The 19,914-nt window shown below is 37.5% G+C and overlaps 2 protein-coding genes across 2 annotated transcripts; one reads left to right on the top strand and one right to left on the bottom strand.

Annotated features, from left to right (window-relative positions):
• Nucleotides 1–10,913: 10,913 nt before the first annotated feature.
• LOC113338854 (U-box domain-containing protein 14-like) lies at nucleotides 10,914–14,703 on the top strand. The gene is made up of 4 exons (XM_026584244.1): nucleotides 10,914–11,468; nucleotides 12,374–12,490; nucleotides 12,702–13,115; nucleotides 13,202–14,703. Exons 1-4 carry the CDS (start codon nucleotides 11,196–11,198, stop codon nucleotides 14,282–14,284), a joined length of 1,887 nt encoding a protein of 628 aa, XP_026440029.1. The 5' UTR covers nucleotides 10,914–11,195; the 3' UTR covers nucleotides 14,285–14,703.
• A 67-nt stretch (nucleotides 14,704–14,770) lies between these two features.
• Nucleotides 14,771–18,332, bottom strand: LOC113338852 (putative receptor-like protein kinase At4g00960). The gene is made up of 8 exons (XM_026584243.1): nucleotides 17,473–18,332; nucleotides 17,197–17,328; nucleotides 16,986–17,107; nucleotides 16,659–16,869; nucleotides 16,314–16,551; nucleotides 16,094–16,235; nucleotides 15,308–15,998; nucleotides 14,771–15,203 (listed from the first exon to the last, which is right to left on the bottom strand). The coding sequence occupies exons 1-7, from the start codon at nucleotides 18,278–18,280 to the stop codon at nucleotides 15,693–15,695; spliced, it is 1,959 nt and encodes a 652-aa protein (XP_026440028.1). The 5' UTR covers nucleotides 18,281–18,332; the 3' UTR covers nucleotides 14,771–15,203; nucleotides 15,308–15,692.
• Between the last annotated feature and the right edge of the window lie 1,582 nt (nucleotides 18,333–19,914).

Genomic DNA, 19,914 nt, shown 5'->3' with positions numbered 1-19,914 from the left:
TTTCTTTATCAGTTCCTTCGATGATAATAATCTTGACTTGGTGAACTAACACTTTAGTTATATCAACTAAAACATGAGCTTTATACTCTCCTTCTTTACTTGGCCTCCTAAGGTTTAGAACTCTACCAATTTTTTCAACCACCAACTCTGCTACAAAACCTTTTTCCACTAGATCACCCCGCAGAGTAAATCTGATCCAGTAGTCTTGAGCATTAAAATAAATATCTTCAAGTCTTGTATCTCCACCCCAGTGCCTCATAGTAAGTAGATTCCAATGCACCCTATTTGGTATAGAGTAAATTGCAGCAGTATAATCACCAGCATTTGAGAATCTTATAATAAAAACTCTAGGATCAGTAGTCTTCTTGATAATGATCTTCCCAGTTGGAGACCACTCCATGTTCAAAGCATAAGCCATTTCTCCTACTCTTAAACCTCTTGGGTCGTCTCTTTTTTTTATTTCCTTGAAAAGTTTGACAACAACTCTTGGAAATTTTCTATGTTGTATTTGCCTAGTTGCATAACGAAGAAATTCAAGGTAGAATTTGAAAGAGGAGGATAAGGGATTCTCCTGATCCTCTATGAATATAGTAAGATGGGCTATGTAATTATTTTTGGGAACATCAGACATGTTTATTTGTTGTTGAAGAAACCAGTAATAGGAGTAATTTTGTGTTTCAGGAAAGCAGAAGTCGTAAGAAAGCTTGTGTTGTTTTCCTTTAAAATTCTTAATATTGAAGTGAAGATAGCTTCTATAAATAAAGAAGAATTTTTGCATATGAATAGTGAAATAGTGCTTCTGAAAATTGTTGCCATTTGTTGCAAAGCAACGATATTTCCAAAGATGCAATTTTTTAAAGATGCTGACATGAAAACAATTCCTGTCATAATCTTCTACTCTTCTATACACAATATCTTTTTGAGATAATGAGATCAATGTAATGATTATTATTGTCTTCTCCCAAAGATAATTTTGTATTAAATAATTATTATCATTACTTGTGCTTGGGAAACTCCACCGCCTAAGGAAGAAGCTGACCAGTAGCACTGTAGCTTTTCCTTCTCTCTCTCAACTGAGATACTCACCTGACATGGCCTCTGTTAGAGAAAATGAGTTTATATATATGTTTGGTTTTTGGTCTTGGTGGGATTGGAACTTAGGACCTATTGGTCACTAAGGACACTAGCTCATTTTCACTATTTGTGAATGAACTTTTAGTCCCACATAGGGGAAACTAAAGATGATACCTCTCCATAAGTATTAAATTTTTTGATATTAGAGTGGCCCTTGGGTCATACACACTTTTGTGTGAGGGATAGGACTTAGGAAATGGGATAGTTGGTGCAACCACACATTTCACACACGCGCGGTGCTTCGCACTGAAGCACGCACGCCGCCGTCCGTCCGTGCGTTCGGATGTGGGTATGGGTCAACCAAGACTTATCTTTTTGGAAAAATTTCTTTTGAATTATTTCCTAAAAGAATTTAAACGAAAATAAATTTTCTCTTAATTGTGGGGGGGCGTCTGACCTAGCGAGAATTTTTCTTAATGTAGACATTATTTTATTTTTCGTTTTTCCTTATGTCGACTGTGCATGGACGTCATGGCGAGAATATTTTCATTTATGTGCATGAACGTTTTAATACCGTTTGGAAAAATTCTGAATTAATTCGAATTTAATTTTATTTAATTCTGATTGATTCTCCCATTAATGCACTCTAATTACACCTCTCTCTTCTCTGCTATAAAAACTCCTCGAGTCCTTCATTCTAATTTGTGTCCATAAGAGCTACTATCCTCTTCTTTTCGTCTTTATCCCTCTATGTGGTCTTTCATTTCATTCTGTGCAATTGATGTTGGGTTCGTAAGAGTGGGCAAGTACTGTAGTGCTAACAGTGCTTTCAGCGGGAAGTTTTATCCTGGATACGACTTGACCATAGGGTATAGGCATCACTCATTCTTGAGGCGTACCGGTCAACTATCGTGTTAAGGACAGCGTGTTGAACACGTAACTCTGTCCTCTGTTTACTATCTTTGAGTGTGTTTAATCTTTCCAGAAATTTATATTTAACATTTTTCTTGAGTTTTATTATTACAGATCCAACAATCTTAACACAATAGTCTTCTCTTTTGTAACAATGAGTAAGAACGATGTTGAAAGGCCTGAAAAAATTTCTGGGAAATACTTTAAGAGGTGGCAGTCAAAAATGTTATTTTTTCTGAATTACCATGTGCTGGATGCTTATGTTCTGAAATTTTTTGATGAGTCTCTGAATGATGATGGTTGTGAGTCTGCACTAGAAGAATGGAACAGGGAAAACTACATGACTAAAAATCATATTCTGAATTGTTTAGAGGATGCTTTGTATGACTTTTACAATGCTAAGGAGAACTTTTCTGCTTTTGATTTATGGGCTGCTTTGGAGGCAAAATACCAAGATGAAACTGCTGGAAGTAAGAAATTCTTGGTGGCTAGGCTCTATGAATATAAAATGTCGAATGACAACTCCGTGGTTGATCAATTCCTTGAACTCCAGAAAATTATGAATGAAATTCTTGCGGAAGGTATGGTGATTGATGAAACTTTTCAAGTGTCTACTGTCATCGAGAAATTGCCTACTTCCTGGTCCGAGTACAAGAAGAAACTGAGACATGAAACTGCTGAATTAACTATGGTTGATTTGGGTAAGAAGATTCAAGTTGAAGAATTTTTGTGCTCCAAGGACAAAAATGTATCTTCTACAAGGGACATGTCTAACAAAGCTCATGTGACTGAACACAAAGGTTCCAATGCTGATAAGAACCGAAATAACTCCAAGAAACCTCTAGGAAAGAAAGGTATGTTTCAGAAACCTAAATCTAGCAGTAATAAAATTAAGAGTGATTGCTATGCTTGTGGAAATCCTGGCCATATGGCGCTTCACTATAGAAACCGTAAGGACCTTAAAAAGAAAAATAATGCTAATTTGGTTGATAACAACAAAGATGAATTTTCTTGCACGGTGTCTGAAGTAAATCTGGTAACAAATGTGAGAGACTGGTGGGTAGACTTTGGTTCTACCAAACATGTATGTGGAAACAGAGATATGTTCACCTCCTATAATAAGGTAGGGGAATGCGAGAAACTCTATATGGGTAACTCATCTGCAACTTCGGTTGTAGGGAAAGGCAAAGTTGGGCTCAAGCTCACTTCTGGCAAGACTCTCACTTTGAATGAAGTTCTTCATGTTCCGGACATCTGCAAAAATCTTGTTTCTTGTGCTATTTTAGATGATAAGGGTTTTAAAATTGTAATAGAATCTGGGAAATGTGTTGTAACTAAGGGTAAGGATTTTGTGGGGCAGGGTTATAAGATTGAGGGTCCGTATAAGCTTAATGTAAACTCTATTGTTATGGATAAGAATGATTCTTCTGATTATGTTTGTGAGTCTTTGAATGTTTGGCATGGTAGACTTGGACATGTTAATTATAAGTCAATGCATAAACTAGCCAATGTAGGATGCATACCCAAATTTAGTTTGGAAAAGGAACACAAATGTGAAATATGCGTAGAATCAAAGTATGCTAGAAAACCTTTTAGCAAAAATGTTCATAGAAATTCTAAACCCTTAGAATTAATTCACTCAGACCTAGTTGACATGAAATCGGTTCAAACTAGAGGTGGTAAGAAATGGTTTGTTACTTTTATAGACGACTGTACTAAGTATTTTCATATATATTTGCTTAGAGGTAAGGATGATGCCTTAGAAGCCTTTAAGTTGTATAAACTAGAAGTTGAAAACCAATTGAATACCACCGTTAAAACCATTAGGTATGACCGTGGTGGTGAGTACAAAATTCCTATAGGAGATTTCTGTGTAGAACATGGCATAATACACGAAGTTACCCCTCCTTATTCACCTCAGTCTAATGGTGTAGCCGAACATAAGAACCGTACCCTTAAGGAGATGATGAATGCCATGTTAATTAGTTAAGGATTACCTTCGAACTTGTGGGGGGAAGCTGTCCTCTCAGCCTGCTATATCCTGAATAGAGTACCCTTTAAAGGATCAGATAAAACTCCATATGAATTGTGGAAAGATAGACAACCTTCTTTTGCTTACTTCAAAGTATGGGGGTGTTTGGCTAAGGTTCAGATCCCTAAACCTAAAGCAACCAAGATAGGACCCAAAACTGTTGACTGTGTCTTCATAGGATATCCTGAGCATACTCCTGTATATAGCTTTATGGTTGTGAGTTCTGAAATTTCTGAAATTGGTGTGAATACTATTATGGAGTCTAGGGGTGCTGTGTTTTTTGAAAATGTTTTTCCTTTGAAAACTGACTCTCGTAAGAAAAATGTTGATCCCCTAGATGTCCCTTCAACCAGTCAGACTTTACCTTTAGAGGAAGACGAAGTAGAAATTGATCCTGGGAGAAGTAAAAGGGCTAGAACCAAAACCTCCTTTGGATATGACTTCGTAATACTAGCAGAGTCTGATCCTCGGACTTATAGAAAAGCTATGACTTCTCTTGAAGCTCCATGGTGGAAAGAGTCCAGTATTAGTGAAATAGGATCCATTAAAGTGAATGATATGTGGGAGATAGTAGATTTACCTCCAGGATGTAAGGACATAGGATGTAAATGGATCTTCAGGAGGAAACGTAACATAGATGGAACTGTTCAAAAATACAAGGCTAGGTTAGTAGCTAAAGGATATAAACAACAGGAAGGTGTATATTTCTTTGATACTTACTCAACCGTTACGAGAATTACTTCCATTAGGATGTTAATTGCTATAGTTGCGGTTCATAACCTAGAGATACATCAAATGGATGTAAAGACAGCTTTTCTAAATGGTGAATTAGATGAAGAGATTTACATAGAACAACCTGAGGGCTTTGTAGTGAAAGGTTGTGAAAACAAAGTTTGTAAACTGAAAAAATCTTTGTATGGATTGAAACAAGCACCTAAACAATGGCAGGAAAAATTTGACAATGTAATGTTTTCTAGTGGTTTTAAAATAAATGAATCTGACAAGTGTTTCTACACTAAACTTGTGAATGACACCTGTGTGATTGTATGCTTGTATGTTGATGATATGCTTATACTTGGAACAAACATGGATGTAATTAATTCCACTAAGAGCATGCTAAATGAGAAATTTGACATTAAAGACTTAGGCCCCGCAGATGTAATCTTAGGGATGAAAATTAGAAGAAATTCTAACGGTTATAGTCTTAGTCAAACTCATTATGTTGAATATGTGCTTAGAAAATTCAATCATTTGATTGTAAACCTGCTTATAATCCGTATGATCCTTGTTGTAGACTCAAAAAGAATAAGGGTAATGGAGTGTCACAACTTGAATACTCACGAGTTATAGGAAGTCTGATGTATTTGATGAACTGTACTAGGCCAGATATTGCTTATGTTGTGAGTAGGTCAAGTAGGTATACTTGTAATCCAGGGCAGGAACACTGGGATGCAATTTTTAGAGTGTTGAGGTATTTCAAATACACTTTGACCTTTTGTTTAAACTATGAAGGGTATCCTGCCATCCTTGAGGGATTTTGTGATGCAAACTGGATATCGGGCTCAGAGGAGTCTAAGTCTACGAGTGGTTATATTTTCACTCTGGCAGGTGGGTCTGTTTCTTGGAAGATTTCCAAACAGACCTGCATAGCTCGATCCACTATGGAATCCGAGTTTATTGCGTTAGATAAAGCAGGAGAGGAAGCTGCTTAGCTAAGATGCTTTTTAGAAGACATTCCTCTCTGGCATAGGCCTGTGCCAGCTATATCTATACATTGTGATAATCTAGCTGCCATAGATAAATCTAAGAACAACTAATATAATGGGAAGTCTATACATATTCGTAGAAGACACGATACCCTGAAAGAACTACTCTCAACAGATATTATTTCCATTGAATGGTTAAGATCCAAGGAGAATATCGCGGACCCTTTGACGAAAGGTTTGTCCAAAGAGATAGTTAGTAATGCATCAAGGGGGATGTGGATTAGGCTCATTAAATAGACTTGCCATGAAGGATACTCAACCTTGCTGACTGGAGATCCCAAGATCAAGGTTTTGAATGAGACAACTAATTTGTGGCGGGTAAAGGTAAACACTATCAGAGAATTTCATTCCCTGCCCCTTCCCTATGGTGTAGATGTGATAGTGTGACTGCATGTGAAGGATGAATTTTAACTAAGTCTTAATGAGTTATATAGTTTCAAGATAAGATTGAAGTGGGGTGTGGCAGTAAACACTCTTGATGGAACTCACCTATCTGAATGTGGAAATGGGTCGCTTCCTATGAGAATAGAGATGATTCTCTAGAGCATTCTGAGAAACGGGATTTGTCCAGGGCCAAAAAGGACACAACGTCACGAACTTGACATCACCTAGAGAGATATCACGCGTGGTTATTATCGCGGATTACACTAAACGATGGCAGTTCAAGACATCACGTTCACTGTCCATCAAGTAGTTCCGACAATTTCTCATTAAGCAAAGGTTCAAGACCTCATGGACACCTCTTTCCTATAGTGGTATTTCTCGCTTTCCGTTTTCTGATTTTTGTATCAGTATTTCATTCATGTGGGGGATTGTTAGAGAAAATGAGTTTATACATATGTTTGGTTTTTGGTCTTGTGAGATTGGAACTTAGGACCTATTGGTCACTAAGGACACTAACTCATTTTCATTATTTCTGAATGAACCTTTAGTCCCACATAGGAGAAACTAAAGATGATACATCTCCATATTTATTGAATTTTTTGATCTTAGAGTGGCCCTTGGGTCATACACACTTTTGTGTGAGGGAGAGGACTTAGGCAATGGGATAGTTGGTGCAACCACACATTTCACACACGCGCGGTGCTTCGCACCGAAGCACGCACGCCGCCGTCCGTCCTGGCGGGTGGGCCGGGCTCGGGTGTGGGTGTGGATGTGGGTCAACCAAAATACATTTTCTCTTAATTGTGGGGGGCGTCTGACCAGGAGAGAATTTTTTCTTAATGTGCATGAACGTTTTAATACCGTTTGGAAAAATTCTTAATTAATTCGAAATTAATTTTATTTAATTCTGACTGATTCTCTCATTAACGCGCTCTAATTACACCTCTCTCTTTTCAGCTGTAAAAACCCCTCGAGTCCTTCATTCCAATTTGTGTCCAGAAGAGCTACTATCCTCTTCTTTTCGTCTTTTTCCCTCTGCGTGGTCTTTCATTCCATTCTGTGCAATTGTTGTTGGGTTCGTAAGAGTGGGCAAGTACTGTAGTGCTAACAGTGCTTGCAACGGGCAGTTTTATCCTGGATGCGACTTGATTACAGGGTATAGGCATCACTCATTCTTGAGGCATACCGGTCAACTATCGTGTTAAGGACATCGTGTTGAACACGTGACTCTGTCCTCTGTTTGTTATCTTTGAGTGTGTTTAAGCTTTCCAGAAATTTATATTTAACATTTTTCTTGAGTTTTATTGTTACAGCTCCAACAGCCTCAACCGAGCATCATCTCCTACCAATCTTTCCTGAAAATCAGAGAGAATAATAAACAACTGATAATGAGTATAATGATAATTTTATTCATAATGAATCTGAAAAAACAAAGTAATAGGCTAAGAGAAAGACAACTGATTAGAAAAATCAGTGCAAAGGCTATAGAGCAAAAGAAAACGAAAAAACCCAAACCCCAGGAGGGATTGCATAGGAAGAAATTGAAAACTAGGTTAAAGAAAGAGAATGGAAAAATTGAAAATCCAAACAACTGAAACTCAGAAATTAAATAAAAGTAAAAGATAGGGGATAATTAATTAAGAGAAAACAGGGGTTGATAAACTGAAAAGGAACAATAGCAGAAGAAGAAAATTTAAGGAAAGGTGATGAAAATGGTGACTGAGTCAACTCCGTTTTTTTTTATCGCGGATTCGCATAGCGTCTCCCCTAAAAATGCAAGGTATATTAGGGCTATAATACCTTTCATTTGGAGGTTAGACTTTACATAGCCCAAAGCATCTCATGTCACCAGCCCAACCGCTTGGGCCATCTTTGGCGAATGAGACAACTGCATATAGACTAAATCTCATAATGTCGTTAGCATGTGCGTTGCTGGTGACAGAAACAAAATAAAAGAAGAAGATAAGTTTATGGTGACGACAATGACAATGATACGATTTTCTGGTGGCATTTGTCTCTTGGCCTGGTAAAACACTGTTTGTGATAGTTCGTGTTTACAGACGATTACGTGAATTTGCATTAACATTTTTCCAGCAAAAATAGATAACGTGTAATCGGGGCAAATGTCCCTCGTAAGAATTCGGCAGGGTGCTCTTCCTAATTAAAATAGAAAAAAAAACACACTTGCACCACTAGAGGTGCCCTGCCCACGCTCCTGTCCTTAATCATTTCAGCGGTCAGTAAGTAAAGAAAGACGCATGATTCATGCCCTCCGGGTATAATGACTAATGAAAGGGGAGAAGTAATGGCAGACTGCCAGACTTTATAGACATCATGCATACGACTTCGAAAATCCATGCAGTATATAGTCAGAAAGGACGGAATCATCATATGTCATGAAGGAAATTGTATAAATACCCCTCCTTTTCATGGATTTTACAAATACTCTTATCCATCCATAATTATATCTCTCATCTTCTAAAATGTAATCCATTTAATTTTGAATTTTTCAATATTAATAAAAATTTAGATGAAAACTATTTCACTTATTATCTCACATGCTGGAAGTGGTGGTGGTGATGCCGGCGATGGAGGTGGTGGTGCCACCAGATTTGGGATCAACGTTTATTGTTAATACCAGATTTTGGTGTCAACTTGGGTTGTTGACACGTAATCTTGACCTAACTAATTTCCGAGTTTTCAATTTTTGTAAAAACTTGGGTTGTTGACACCAGATATGATATCAACCTCGGTTGTTGACACCAAAATTTGGTGTCAACTTCGGTTGTTGATACGAAAATATGGATCATCTTCGGTTGTTGGTATGAAAATCTGGACCTAACTTATTTCCAAATTTTCAATTTTGTTATCAACTTGGCGACAACGGTGGTGGATTTGGAGGAGATGGTGGTCGCAGTTGCGGTGGCGGTGGTGACGATGAGTTGCGGTGGAGTTGTGATGGTGGAATGTTGGTGATGGTTGTGAAATGGTGGTGGTGGTGGTGGTGATGGTTGTGGAGTGATGGTGTTGGTAAATTGCCGTCGGTGGTAGAGTGATTGAGAAAGAAAATTATTGTTTTTTGAAGAAAAAAAAAATTACGTGTAATAGATTACTAAAATAGTTTATTTTTAAGAGGATAAGCTTTATATATAAGAGGAGGGGTATATTTATAATGTGATAGGGATATTTTTGAAGGGTTCCAAACTAAGGGTATTTAATTAATATACCCATGAACTGTTGCTTTCGTTAACCTAATAGTAAGTAACATCGTGGGGTAACAGGGGATGCAAGCGTCCAAAGATTTGTGAATGTTACACTTGAAAGTATTACAGTTTATATTAGGGTGTTTGGATAACAGAAGTAGAAGTCAATTCCAGAAGTTAAAATTGCTTCCATAAATAAACCAGCTGCATAGAGTCTTGATAATCATAGCGGTGATCTAATCTCACAAAGACAATTATTTTGGGAACAAAACTTCAGGATTTATAAAGGGGTACACCAGTCCTACTAGGGACTGATACCATTTCATATAAGAAAAAAAATATTAAGCGATCCTGACCATTGGATCGATGAAATGGTATCAACCCTAATAGGACTAGTATCCTTTTTATAAATCATGCAAAACTTGGGTGGTTGGATTCATACTCGATTACCATAGATCATTGCTGAAAGATTAAAAAGCACAATATTCTTTCTTTCCTTCTTTGAACAAACTTTGAGCAAGGAAAATTCCTTTAGATGGACTGTGAAGCAATTTTACTTGCTGAACGGATCATGCATGTTTTGTTGGAAAATCATGGCGGAGATCTTACATTTTTCCAAGTTGTTTATTACCTCATCACCTGGAACAAATCACAGGCCAACAAATTTAACAGTGGAGGGTTCCAAAGCGCCAAGTTACTAAATGTTGGGCGCAAATAAGCTTAAGTTCCTTTTTTAAAGTCGGTTTTTAGTAGTTCTTTTTTTTTTTTTTAGCATGAAGAGAAATGACCATGTAAGATGGGTTCCAAACTTTTTCCCACAAAGATAACTTGAAAGCCTGTTTGAAACCATTTGGCTCGTAACTTGTTTGAATACAGGTTAAAAAGTTATTTTTTGATTTATACAAATAAAATAAAAATTCTAGAAATTAGTTTGGTAATACAGTAGTAAAATGATTTTTAAGACCAAAAAGGTCAACCTTCGTGAAGTAAAAGCATTTTCCGTTCTGATATCAACACTCTCTTAATCTTCCACGCCTCTTTGTGTTTTTTTCTTAGCTTTATGTTCCTCGATTAGACTTGCTCTTACTACGATGTTCCTTAAGTTCATAACACAGTGCACCCACACAATCACATTCGTTCTAATTGATTAAGAACAGTAATCAATCAGAAATGGGAAGATCGACACTCACACTTAAAGTCATAAAATACAATAATCGATCGGAAACGAAAAAAAATTACTCTCATATTTGAAGTCAGTAATTTGGGATTGATGTAGTTTCCACTCCATGTTGGACTAATTGAACAAAAAGATCAAACTTAAATAGAATACCGTGTAGGTGCCGGCAAAGGATAACCAAAAAAATCTTCCTACACGTTAGTTGACCAAACCCGCCATGTCCACCATCCCCGCAAAACACTACAACCAGTGGGACCTCAGAAAAAGAACTTTCCAGTTTCCAGTCAAGGAACTTATATAATTAACCAAACACCCTCATGGGTGTTCACAATTTCAAAAATCATTCAAGGGCAATACGGTGAAAAATTAGTCAAACTTCGTCAATATTATAGATTTGACTTTCGTCTCCTTTTTCTCACTACTATTCTCTATAATCGTTTCAAGCAGACTTTTTTGTGCAATCAATAATTTCAATTTCTTTATTCTTTTTATTTTATTATTTCTTCAATGGCGAATTATTAAATTTCACATCTTGTAGAGAATTTTGTCTTCTGTAAATCAAACTCCAGGAATCTTACTTTATTAATCAGCTCAGAAAAAAAAACCCATTTCTGAAATAGTTTCAAAATTTATTTTTTTGAGCTTTAATGGAGGATTCAGAGAGAGAACTAGTAGTAAATGAATTATTTGAAATTGTAAGAGAAATATCAGTGTTTCCTGAATGTAAAAATACATCAAAGAAATTGTATAGTAATTTATTAAGAAGAGTTAAATTGTTAAGTCCTCTGTTTGAAGAATTAAAAGATAGTGAAGTACTTATTGATGAAGATGAAATTAGAGGTTTGGGTTGTTTGAAAGTTGGTCTTGAAGCAGCTAAAAATCTACTTAGATCTGTTAATGAAGGAAGTAAGCTTTTTCAGGTAATCTTTAATTTCAAGTTCGGGGTTTTTATTAGATTTTGTTGCAGAGTTTTTAGTGCAGAAATCTTGATCTAATTTTTATGTGGAAAAATGGAAAATTCCATTTTTTTTGTATTTAAAGAACTTGATTGAAACAGAATTACTATTATAAGTTAATTTAGATTAATTGGGATATAGGCTAAGAAGGGTTAACAATACTACATTTTTTTTGATCCAGAATTACTATTATAAGTTAGTTAATCTTTCACACCCCATATATAGCAAATTGTAGTATACTACTCTTTTTTTTGATCTGTCAGCAGGAGCTTACCAGTTTTGCGCCCGGGTTGCGATGCGCAGTGACTTTATCATTCTACTATAGAGGCGTCTGTAATCGTAATATACTACTGTTGTGTTTGAATTGATTGAGGCTACAATTGAGTACAGCTTGCATCAGTTAGGTGGAAGTCCAAACTGAATTCAGATGCTTGTTAGGTGCATGTCTTGGTGATTTAATTTGAAATTAGCTCTAATTTATGATTAGAAACCTTCTAGTATCCGCCATATTCATGGCTCGTATTTGTCGTATGCTAGTAATTGCCCTTTACATTCTCTTGCTGAACTGATCTGAAGCTGGAATCGGGTTTGGAAAAAGTCCCGACAAAAGCTTTAGATATGGAGTAGAACTGACAGTTTTCCAGCATTATCCAAAACATTATGAGATGATGTTTACTACTTGTGGGATTGTGATCTTGTGCAGATGTTATGATGATTCAGTTAGGTTCATTTTCTATTAAAACGACCGGTCAGTTTCAACTTTTTTTCTATTATTAGGTGTATGTGTAATACTGGTCAAAACTCAGGTAGTTTCAGGGAGCTGTAAACAAGATATTTTGGGTCTTTAAGTAAGCTTTCCTATGGTGCAGGCCTTACAAAAAGACAATATTGTGAAGCATTTCCACGATGTGACAGAGCAAATTGAGCAAGCATTGGGTGAGATTTCATATGATAAGCTCAATATTTCGGAAGAAGTTCACGAGCAGGTATATACATAACAATGTAGAATTTCTAAATAGAAAAATAATCTATTTATTGGTCCGACTTTGTTGTTGATGATCCATGAAAAACTTCAGAATAGCTTTGCTGTTCTATCTACATTCAGTTCAACAATTTTCAGTTAATTAGATGAGCAGTATGCATTATGGTTTAAGGAAATTATTAAGATACTGTCTATGTTTGTTTTGCACTTTCCAGATTGAGCTAGTGCATGCTCAGTTCAGGAGGGCAAAAGAAAGATCGGACTCACCGGATGTACAACTATACATGGATTTGTACTCGGCCCAAAATGAAAAAGATCCCGACCCTGCGATCCTAAAAAGGCTTTCAGAAAAACTGCAACTTAAGACTATAAATGATCTAAAGAAAGAATCTCTTGCTTTGCATGAAATGGTTATCTCCAGCGGTGGAGATCCAGGAGATTGGCTCGAAGAGATGTCTGTACTGCTTAAAAAGCTTAAAGACTCTGTACTCGCTGAAAACACAGGAGCAGAAACTTCCGAAAATGAGAAGGTCTTTATGAGAAGCAGATCCCCGGTCATCCCTGATGATTTTCGGTGCCCTATATCACTCGAATTGATGAAGGATCCAGTCATTGTCTCTACTGGACAGGTCTTGATCTCCGTCTGCCTTGAAAACTGTTGGTTTAGTTATGGTCTGGTTTCTCATTCTCTAATGATTTGAACTTTCATTTGCAGACTTATGAGCGTACATGCATCCAAAAATGGCTAGATGCTGGGCACAAGACTTGTCCCAAAACTCAGCAGACCTTGTCACACACAGCCCTCACACCAAACTATGTATTGAAGAGTCTGATAGCTCAGTGGTGTGAGAGCAACGGGATTGAACTGCCAAAGAATCAAGGGAGCTGTAAAAACAAAAACTCAATCAATTCTGTTCCAGATCGTGATCGAGCTGGTATAGAAGCCTTGTTACAGAAACTGTCACATGGTAACCCAGAAGAACAAAGAGCAGCTGCAGGTGAGTTCCGGTTGTTAGCAAAAAGGAATGCTGATAACAGAGTTTGCATTGCGGATGCAGGAGTTATTCCCTTGCTTGTAGAGCTACTATCATCCCCTGATAATAGGACTCAAGAACACGCAGTTACGGCACTCCTCAATCTTTCAATAAATGAGACTAACAAGGGTAATATAGTCAATGCTGGGGCAATACCTGATATAGTTGAAGTGCTAAAATCCGGCAGCATGGAAGCAAGAGAGAATGCAGCAGCAACTCTTTTCAGTTTATCTGTTGTAGATGAATACAAGGTGGCAATAGGCGCAGCAGGAGCCATCCCAGCTCTTATTGACTTGCTGTGCCAGGGAAGCCCTCGAGGGAAAAAAGATGCTGCAACTGCAATATTTAACCTTTCAATCTATCAGGGAAACAAGGTGAGGGCTGTTAGAGCTGGAATTGTGGTGCCTTTGATGAGGCTGCTTAAGGATGCTGGTGGTGGGATGGTGGATGAAGCACTTGCTATAATGGCAATCCTTGCAAGCCACCATGAGGGGAAAACTGCAATAGGTCTAGCTGAACCAATCCCTGCTTTAATCGATGTAATGAGGACTGGATCACCAAGAAACCGTGAGAACGCCGCAGCTGTGTTGTGGTCACTCTGTACTGGTGACGTGCAACGTCTAAAAACTTTGAAGGATCTTGGAGCAGAGGAGGCATTAAAAGAGTTGTCAGAGAATGGTACAGATAGAGCCAAAAGAAAAGCGGGTAATCTTCTTGAACTCATGCAACGGAAAGCTGAACCTGACGCCGAAGATAGCCCATGAAGTCACATGACCTCATGAAACAGGAGAGTCATCTCTGTTCTGTGATTGTCATGGCCACAATATATGATAGGTAATTTTTTGGGTAAATGTATGTAGTCAAGGTGTTGTTGTTGTATAAAAGTTGAGAATTGGTATTTGCTGCAATGGGTATTGAATGAAGAAAGCTGCATTCGTGAGTGGAATGATGACAAAACAGCGAAGGAAAACTAGCTCTCAATGTAGGCTGCAACTCATCCACAAGCCATCTAAAGTATCTGTCAGTAAGCCGAAAGTGTGATTAGCTTTGTATTGTCCATGTTTGTTCAGTGTCATCTATGTTTTATTTCTTCCACTTATTTTGTTCTTTCTTTCTCGAGTTTGTATTTTTGTTCGACTAGATTATGTAATCATGGAACTGTACACATCAATTTTCTGCAACATTTCCTTGTTGGATGCAAGAATTAAGAAGTAATGCAATGGCCATGTCATGCATTAGAGAGTTGTTTGCTAGCAATATCAATTAAAAGCAACTTAAGTTCATTAAACAACCATTCTTCATTCACACGATTACAAGCAAATGCGTAGAGCATGGCCTGCCCTTTTTGGTGCACGCCACTGCAAGTTCACAAGTGGTGCACACCACTACAAGCTCGCAAGTGGCATCTTTTCTACATTAAAGAGTTGGGTAGCGTACAAAAGCATCTCCAGGCTCATCAGCAGAAGGAAAAACTTGCAGTGAAGTAACAAGAGCATCTCTTGGACCACGCCTGCATCTTTCTTCCATGTTACTGACTGAATCAGGATCACCAGAGAAAAGTGCTTCAACTGAGCCATCTCTTCTGTTGCGTACCCAACCTTTCAGGCCTAATTCATTAGCATTCTCAATTGTCCAGTTCCTATAAAATACTCCTTGTACTCTTCCTTTCACCACAACCCTAACCTGAAAATACCCATCAAAAAAGTACAAAAAAATAATCAAATTAAATCCCAAAATGATATGAAACACAGAGAGATAGAGGGAGGGAGAAAGGGTAAGGATCTTACAGTTTTGGTAGAGATTGGTGGTGGATTGACTGGAGATTCACCATTTGTGGGGTTACTGTCACTGCTCATGGAAGCTGAAAGAAGTGTGAAACGAGAGGAGGAAGTCTTAATTGGTGTGGAAGTAAGAGGAGGAAAAGGAGACGGACATCTAATCAGTGAAGAATAAGAAGAAAAGATGGGAATTCGTTTGAGAATATGATTGAATCCAGGGATGATTGTGTTTGCCATTAACAACAGGGATAGAAATGGAATGAGCAGTGAGAGAACTGAACAAATACCACAAGATAAATTTATTTAAGCACCCAAATTTTATTTAAGCACCCAAACAAGTGTTAAAGTACACTCAGTGAAGATCATAGTGGAGTATACAGAAACTTTGATTTGATCATCGAGGGAATAATTCAGTAATTGAAGCTTCATTAACACTTGATGGGTCTGTATTCGCTCCCCAAGTAAGATCATGATTCTTGAAACTATGAGAAAAAAGAGCAGGCACTGATGGTACTGGTAGATTAGTAGAGTAGTTAAGCATTAGAACGATTTTCGCCATAGTGGGTCTGTCAGCTGCATTTTCTTGAACACATAATAATCCAATGTGGATGCATCTCATTACTTCACTTTCAGAATGATTGTCTTTCAAATTCGAACTTAACATTTCTAATGCTGTCCCGTTGTTCCAGTGTCTCCATGCCTGCAACAATTTGTCATCAAGTTCTTATGCTCCAAGCTAGCCCTGAGTTAATGTCCAACTTAAGGGTTTACAGAAGAAAAAGAGATACAACTCACATAGCTGAGAAGGTCTCCAGAGATTTCTGGATCGTTGATCTTTTTTCCGATAATAATCTCCAGAACTAAGACACCGAAACTGAAGACATCTGTTTTGTCAGAGAATTTTCCATGCATTGCATACTCTGGAGCCATGTATCCACTGCAGGTAAAATTGTTCAACAATTGCCTTGACTAACGAAAGTAGAATATCAATGTTGTGCTTAATATGAATACTTACTATGTTCCAACAATTCTATTTGTACTGGCTTGAGTTTGATCCACCTTGAAAAGTCTAGCCATGCCAAAATCAGCAATCTTGGGGTTCATGTCTGCATCTAATAATACATTGCTGGCCTTGAGATCACGATGAATAATCTTAAGTCGGGAATCCTCGTGCAGGTAAAGAAGCCCTCTTCCTATCCCTCCTATAATCTTATAGCGTTTTTTCCAATCCAAATGTGTGCGTGGAACCGGGCCTACACATTCATTCGAGCAAATGATGAAGTAAGTCACTATTTACATACAATGAAAGAAACCATAGGAACCAAAATAGAAAGAAACAGTCAGGGCATATGGTGCAAACCGAATATCAATCTATCCAGGCTTGAATTCGGCATGAAATTGTAAACAAGTAGTCTTTCTTGTCCATCCAGGCAGAAACCGAGAAGCTTCACAAGGTTTCTGTGCTGCAGTTTTACAAGTAAAACAACCTCGTTCTTAAATTCTACTTCGCCTTGACCTGAATTTTTAGAGAGCCTCTTCACAGCTATCTCTTGGGCATCAGAAAGTGTACCCTGATTGGGAAAAAAACATTGAAACAGGCAGAATGAAGAGTTGACAATTTAGAACATTAACATTGAAAAGTTCTAGTGTAATTACAGCTTCAACAATATAAAAATGTTTGTAATACCTTGTATACGGGACCGAAACCACCTTCCCCGAGTATGTTAGCAGTAGAGAAATTGTCAGTGGCAGCTTTTATTGTATCGAAGTTGAACTGGACAGATTCAGCACTCTGAATCTCATAAATTTCTTCAGCAACACAACAAGAAGTGAGAATCTTAATGACTAAAACAATAACTCTTTCAGAACATGTTAATTCAATCCTTGTAGGTACTCACTATCAAATTTCTTTGTTTTCCTTGATGCTTTTCGTGAGCATAAGCACCAAATTGCAATTATGCAGAGTACTGCAATAACCGAAAGAACGGCCATAATAATAGCAAATTTGGCAGAAGAGTTCTTTCTCTTTGCTGCAAGAAACATATATAACATACATTGGAATGGATATTCACAACAACTAGATCAATTATTGATTTCAGATCCCAAAAACTTGTATTTGCTCTATGTTACAGATTGAACTTCGGAAAGATCATGAACGTAAATGTACAACTTACCATTTGCTGGAGGAGGCAAGGACGGTTGAGGAGCTGTTGCATTCATAACCTTAGATTCATAGAAAGGATATAGCTCATATCTGAAGTTACAATTTGGATTAAGAACTCTTGCACCAACTTTTCCAAGGCAACATGCTGATAGATTCCTGACAACCCGGTTAAGGCAGTTCCTGCAATCACTTGACAAAATATCTGGTGTACATTGTACCAATCCATATATCTTCTTAGATACTGTTAAATTTGCTTCTCCAGTAGCAAACTGGTGACTATCTTCAGAAGCAGTACTTTCTCTGACTAGCCCATCCATCAACCCAGCTAAGGTCTTATTAAACTCATCTTGATTACTAGCAACCTTAGTTTCGTTTACGATATAAAACACTGGTTTTTCTTGCACGGTTGGAATAAACGATTCATTAGAGTACTTTAAAATACATTCTTCATACCATACAATCCCTTGTCTAGAATTTGGACATCTAATGCTATTTAAAATATCTCCAGTTACTGAATCAAAACAAGCTTCACAATCTTTTGATTCAAGATCACTTCTACACTGGTAAGACCCGTAAGCAGTATCAGGTTTGAACCCATAACTTGCACTTCGATGTTCGTTCACGATACTGACTACGCTTCGGAATACAGTGAGTGATGAAGAGAGGAGGAGGTTGAGGTTAGACTGGTAAGTACTGTTAGCAGTGTAATTACCTCCTGAACAGTATTCTCGAAGAAAAACTGGTTCTGCAAATATACAGAAACTGTAGTAGTTGATTATGAGTATTACCAGCAAGCAGTATCTCATTCTTAATTTCATGTTTTTTTCTGTTTCATTTTCAGTTTCGTTCTTCAGTCTTTTTAAACTCACTCACTGCTACTAAAGTAAACTACTGGTAGAGAGAAAGACAAGAGAGGTTTTGGTCCCGTCTGACACAATTTGTTGCCTAACGAGTGGGGCACCTTGTTTGATTTTTCCTAAACAGGTCGGTAGATGAATTCCGTGGACAGTTGAATAAGAATATATATTCAACGCCCCTTTGACACGCCAAAATTTGCTGCGCCACTTGCAACGAAATGGGGTTGAATTTGGAGAGGAAAAAATCTACATAAAACAATAATCATGTCATAACCATGTGAACACCAGAAAAGGGAAAAAAGAGCTAATGGTATTATGGGTATAGAAATTGACATGGACAAAGTTTTTGATAGGGTTAATTGAGAATTCCGCATCAAAGTTATGACTCAGATGGGATTCAGTGCTCAATGGTGCAACTTAATTCATCAATGCATCTCCACTACTAACCTTGTTGTGTTGGTTAATGGTTCTCCTGGAGAATTTTTCAAACCAACTAGAGGTCTCAGACAAGGAGACTCACTATCTCCTTACTTATTCTTATTCTGCATGGAGGCCCTCTGTAGATATCTGATCTTTGCAGAATCTCAAGACCTTATTCATGGAACTAAAATCTGCAATGAAGCTCATGTATCCACTTTGCTGATGACTGCATGATTTTCTGCAAAGCCAATATGAAAGAATGTAACAATCTCATTAAGATTTTCCAAGACTTTAGTCAATCCTCTGGACAGTTGATCATTTGCTAAATCAGGAATCTTCTTCAGCAAAAACACTGCTCCAGACATTGCAGACAACATAAGTGGTGCCATGGAGCTTAAAAGGATCAGCAGTACAGATAAATATTTGGGCTCTCCTCTCTTCACCAATAGAAGCAAAGTTCAAGATTTCAGGCCTTGTGTGGATAAACTAAAACAAAGACTTGCTGGTTGGAAAACTAACTTATCAACAGCATGAAAAGTTACTATGATCCAAATGTCACCTCAACCTCTAGCATTTATCAAATGAATTGTTTTAAGATCCCAAAAGGTACCTGCAAAGAGATAAATGCTATACAAAGGGACTTCTTTTGGAATAAGGAACGGGATAAATCTAAAGGTTTATACTACATTGCTTGGGATGCTATTAACAAACCAAAGGAATTAGGGGGATTGGGATTCAAAAATATGGAGTACTTTAATCTAGCTATGATCTCAAAAATTTCTTGGAGATTAATTGAAGAACCAAACTCTCTATGGAGCAGCACTATGAAGGCATCTCATTATCCAAATCAAGAAGTTATCAGAATGGACACCAGGCCAAAGACTACTGACTCTTGGATATGGAAAGGAATCTTGGAAGGCATATCTTGCATTCAAAAATACTATATCTGGGATATAGGGGATGGCAAAAACATTCACATTTGGGAGGATAGATGGATCCATAACCTACCTGACATAATCCAAAAACTACCTCAATGCCCTCAAGCCTCAAAACTGTCAATCAACTATTCAATACCTACGGAAAGTGGGACACAAACATCCTATCTCTTTGGTTTACACAAGATACTCAAAATCTCATTCTCCAGACAAATCATAACCCTAACACTGTTGACTCTA

This window comes from Papaver somniferum, unplaced genomic scaffold (genome assembly GCF_003573695.1).
Source record: "Papaver somniferum cultivar HN1 unplaced genomic scaffold, ASM357369v1 unplaced-scaffold_19, whole genome shotgun sequence".
Lineage (NCBI taxonomy): Eukaryota > Viridiplantae > Streptophyta > Magnoliopsida > Ranunculales > Papaveraceae > Papaver > Papaver somniferum.
Note: the sequence above shows the minus strand (reverse complement) of the source record. Positions and strands in the feature narration are given on the sequence as shown.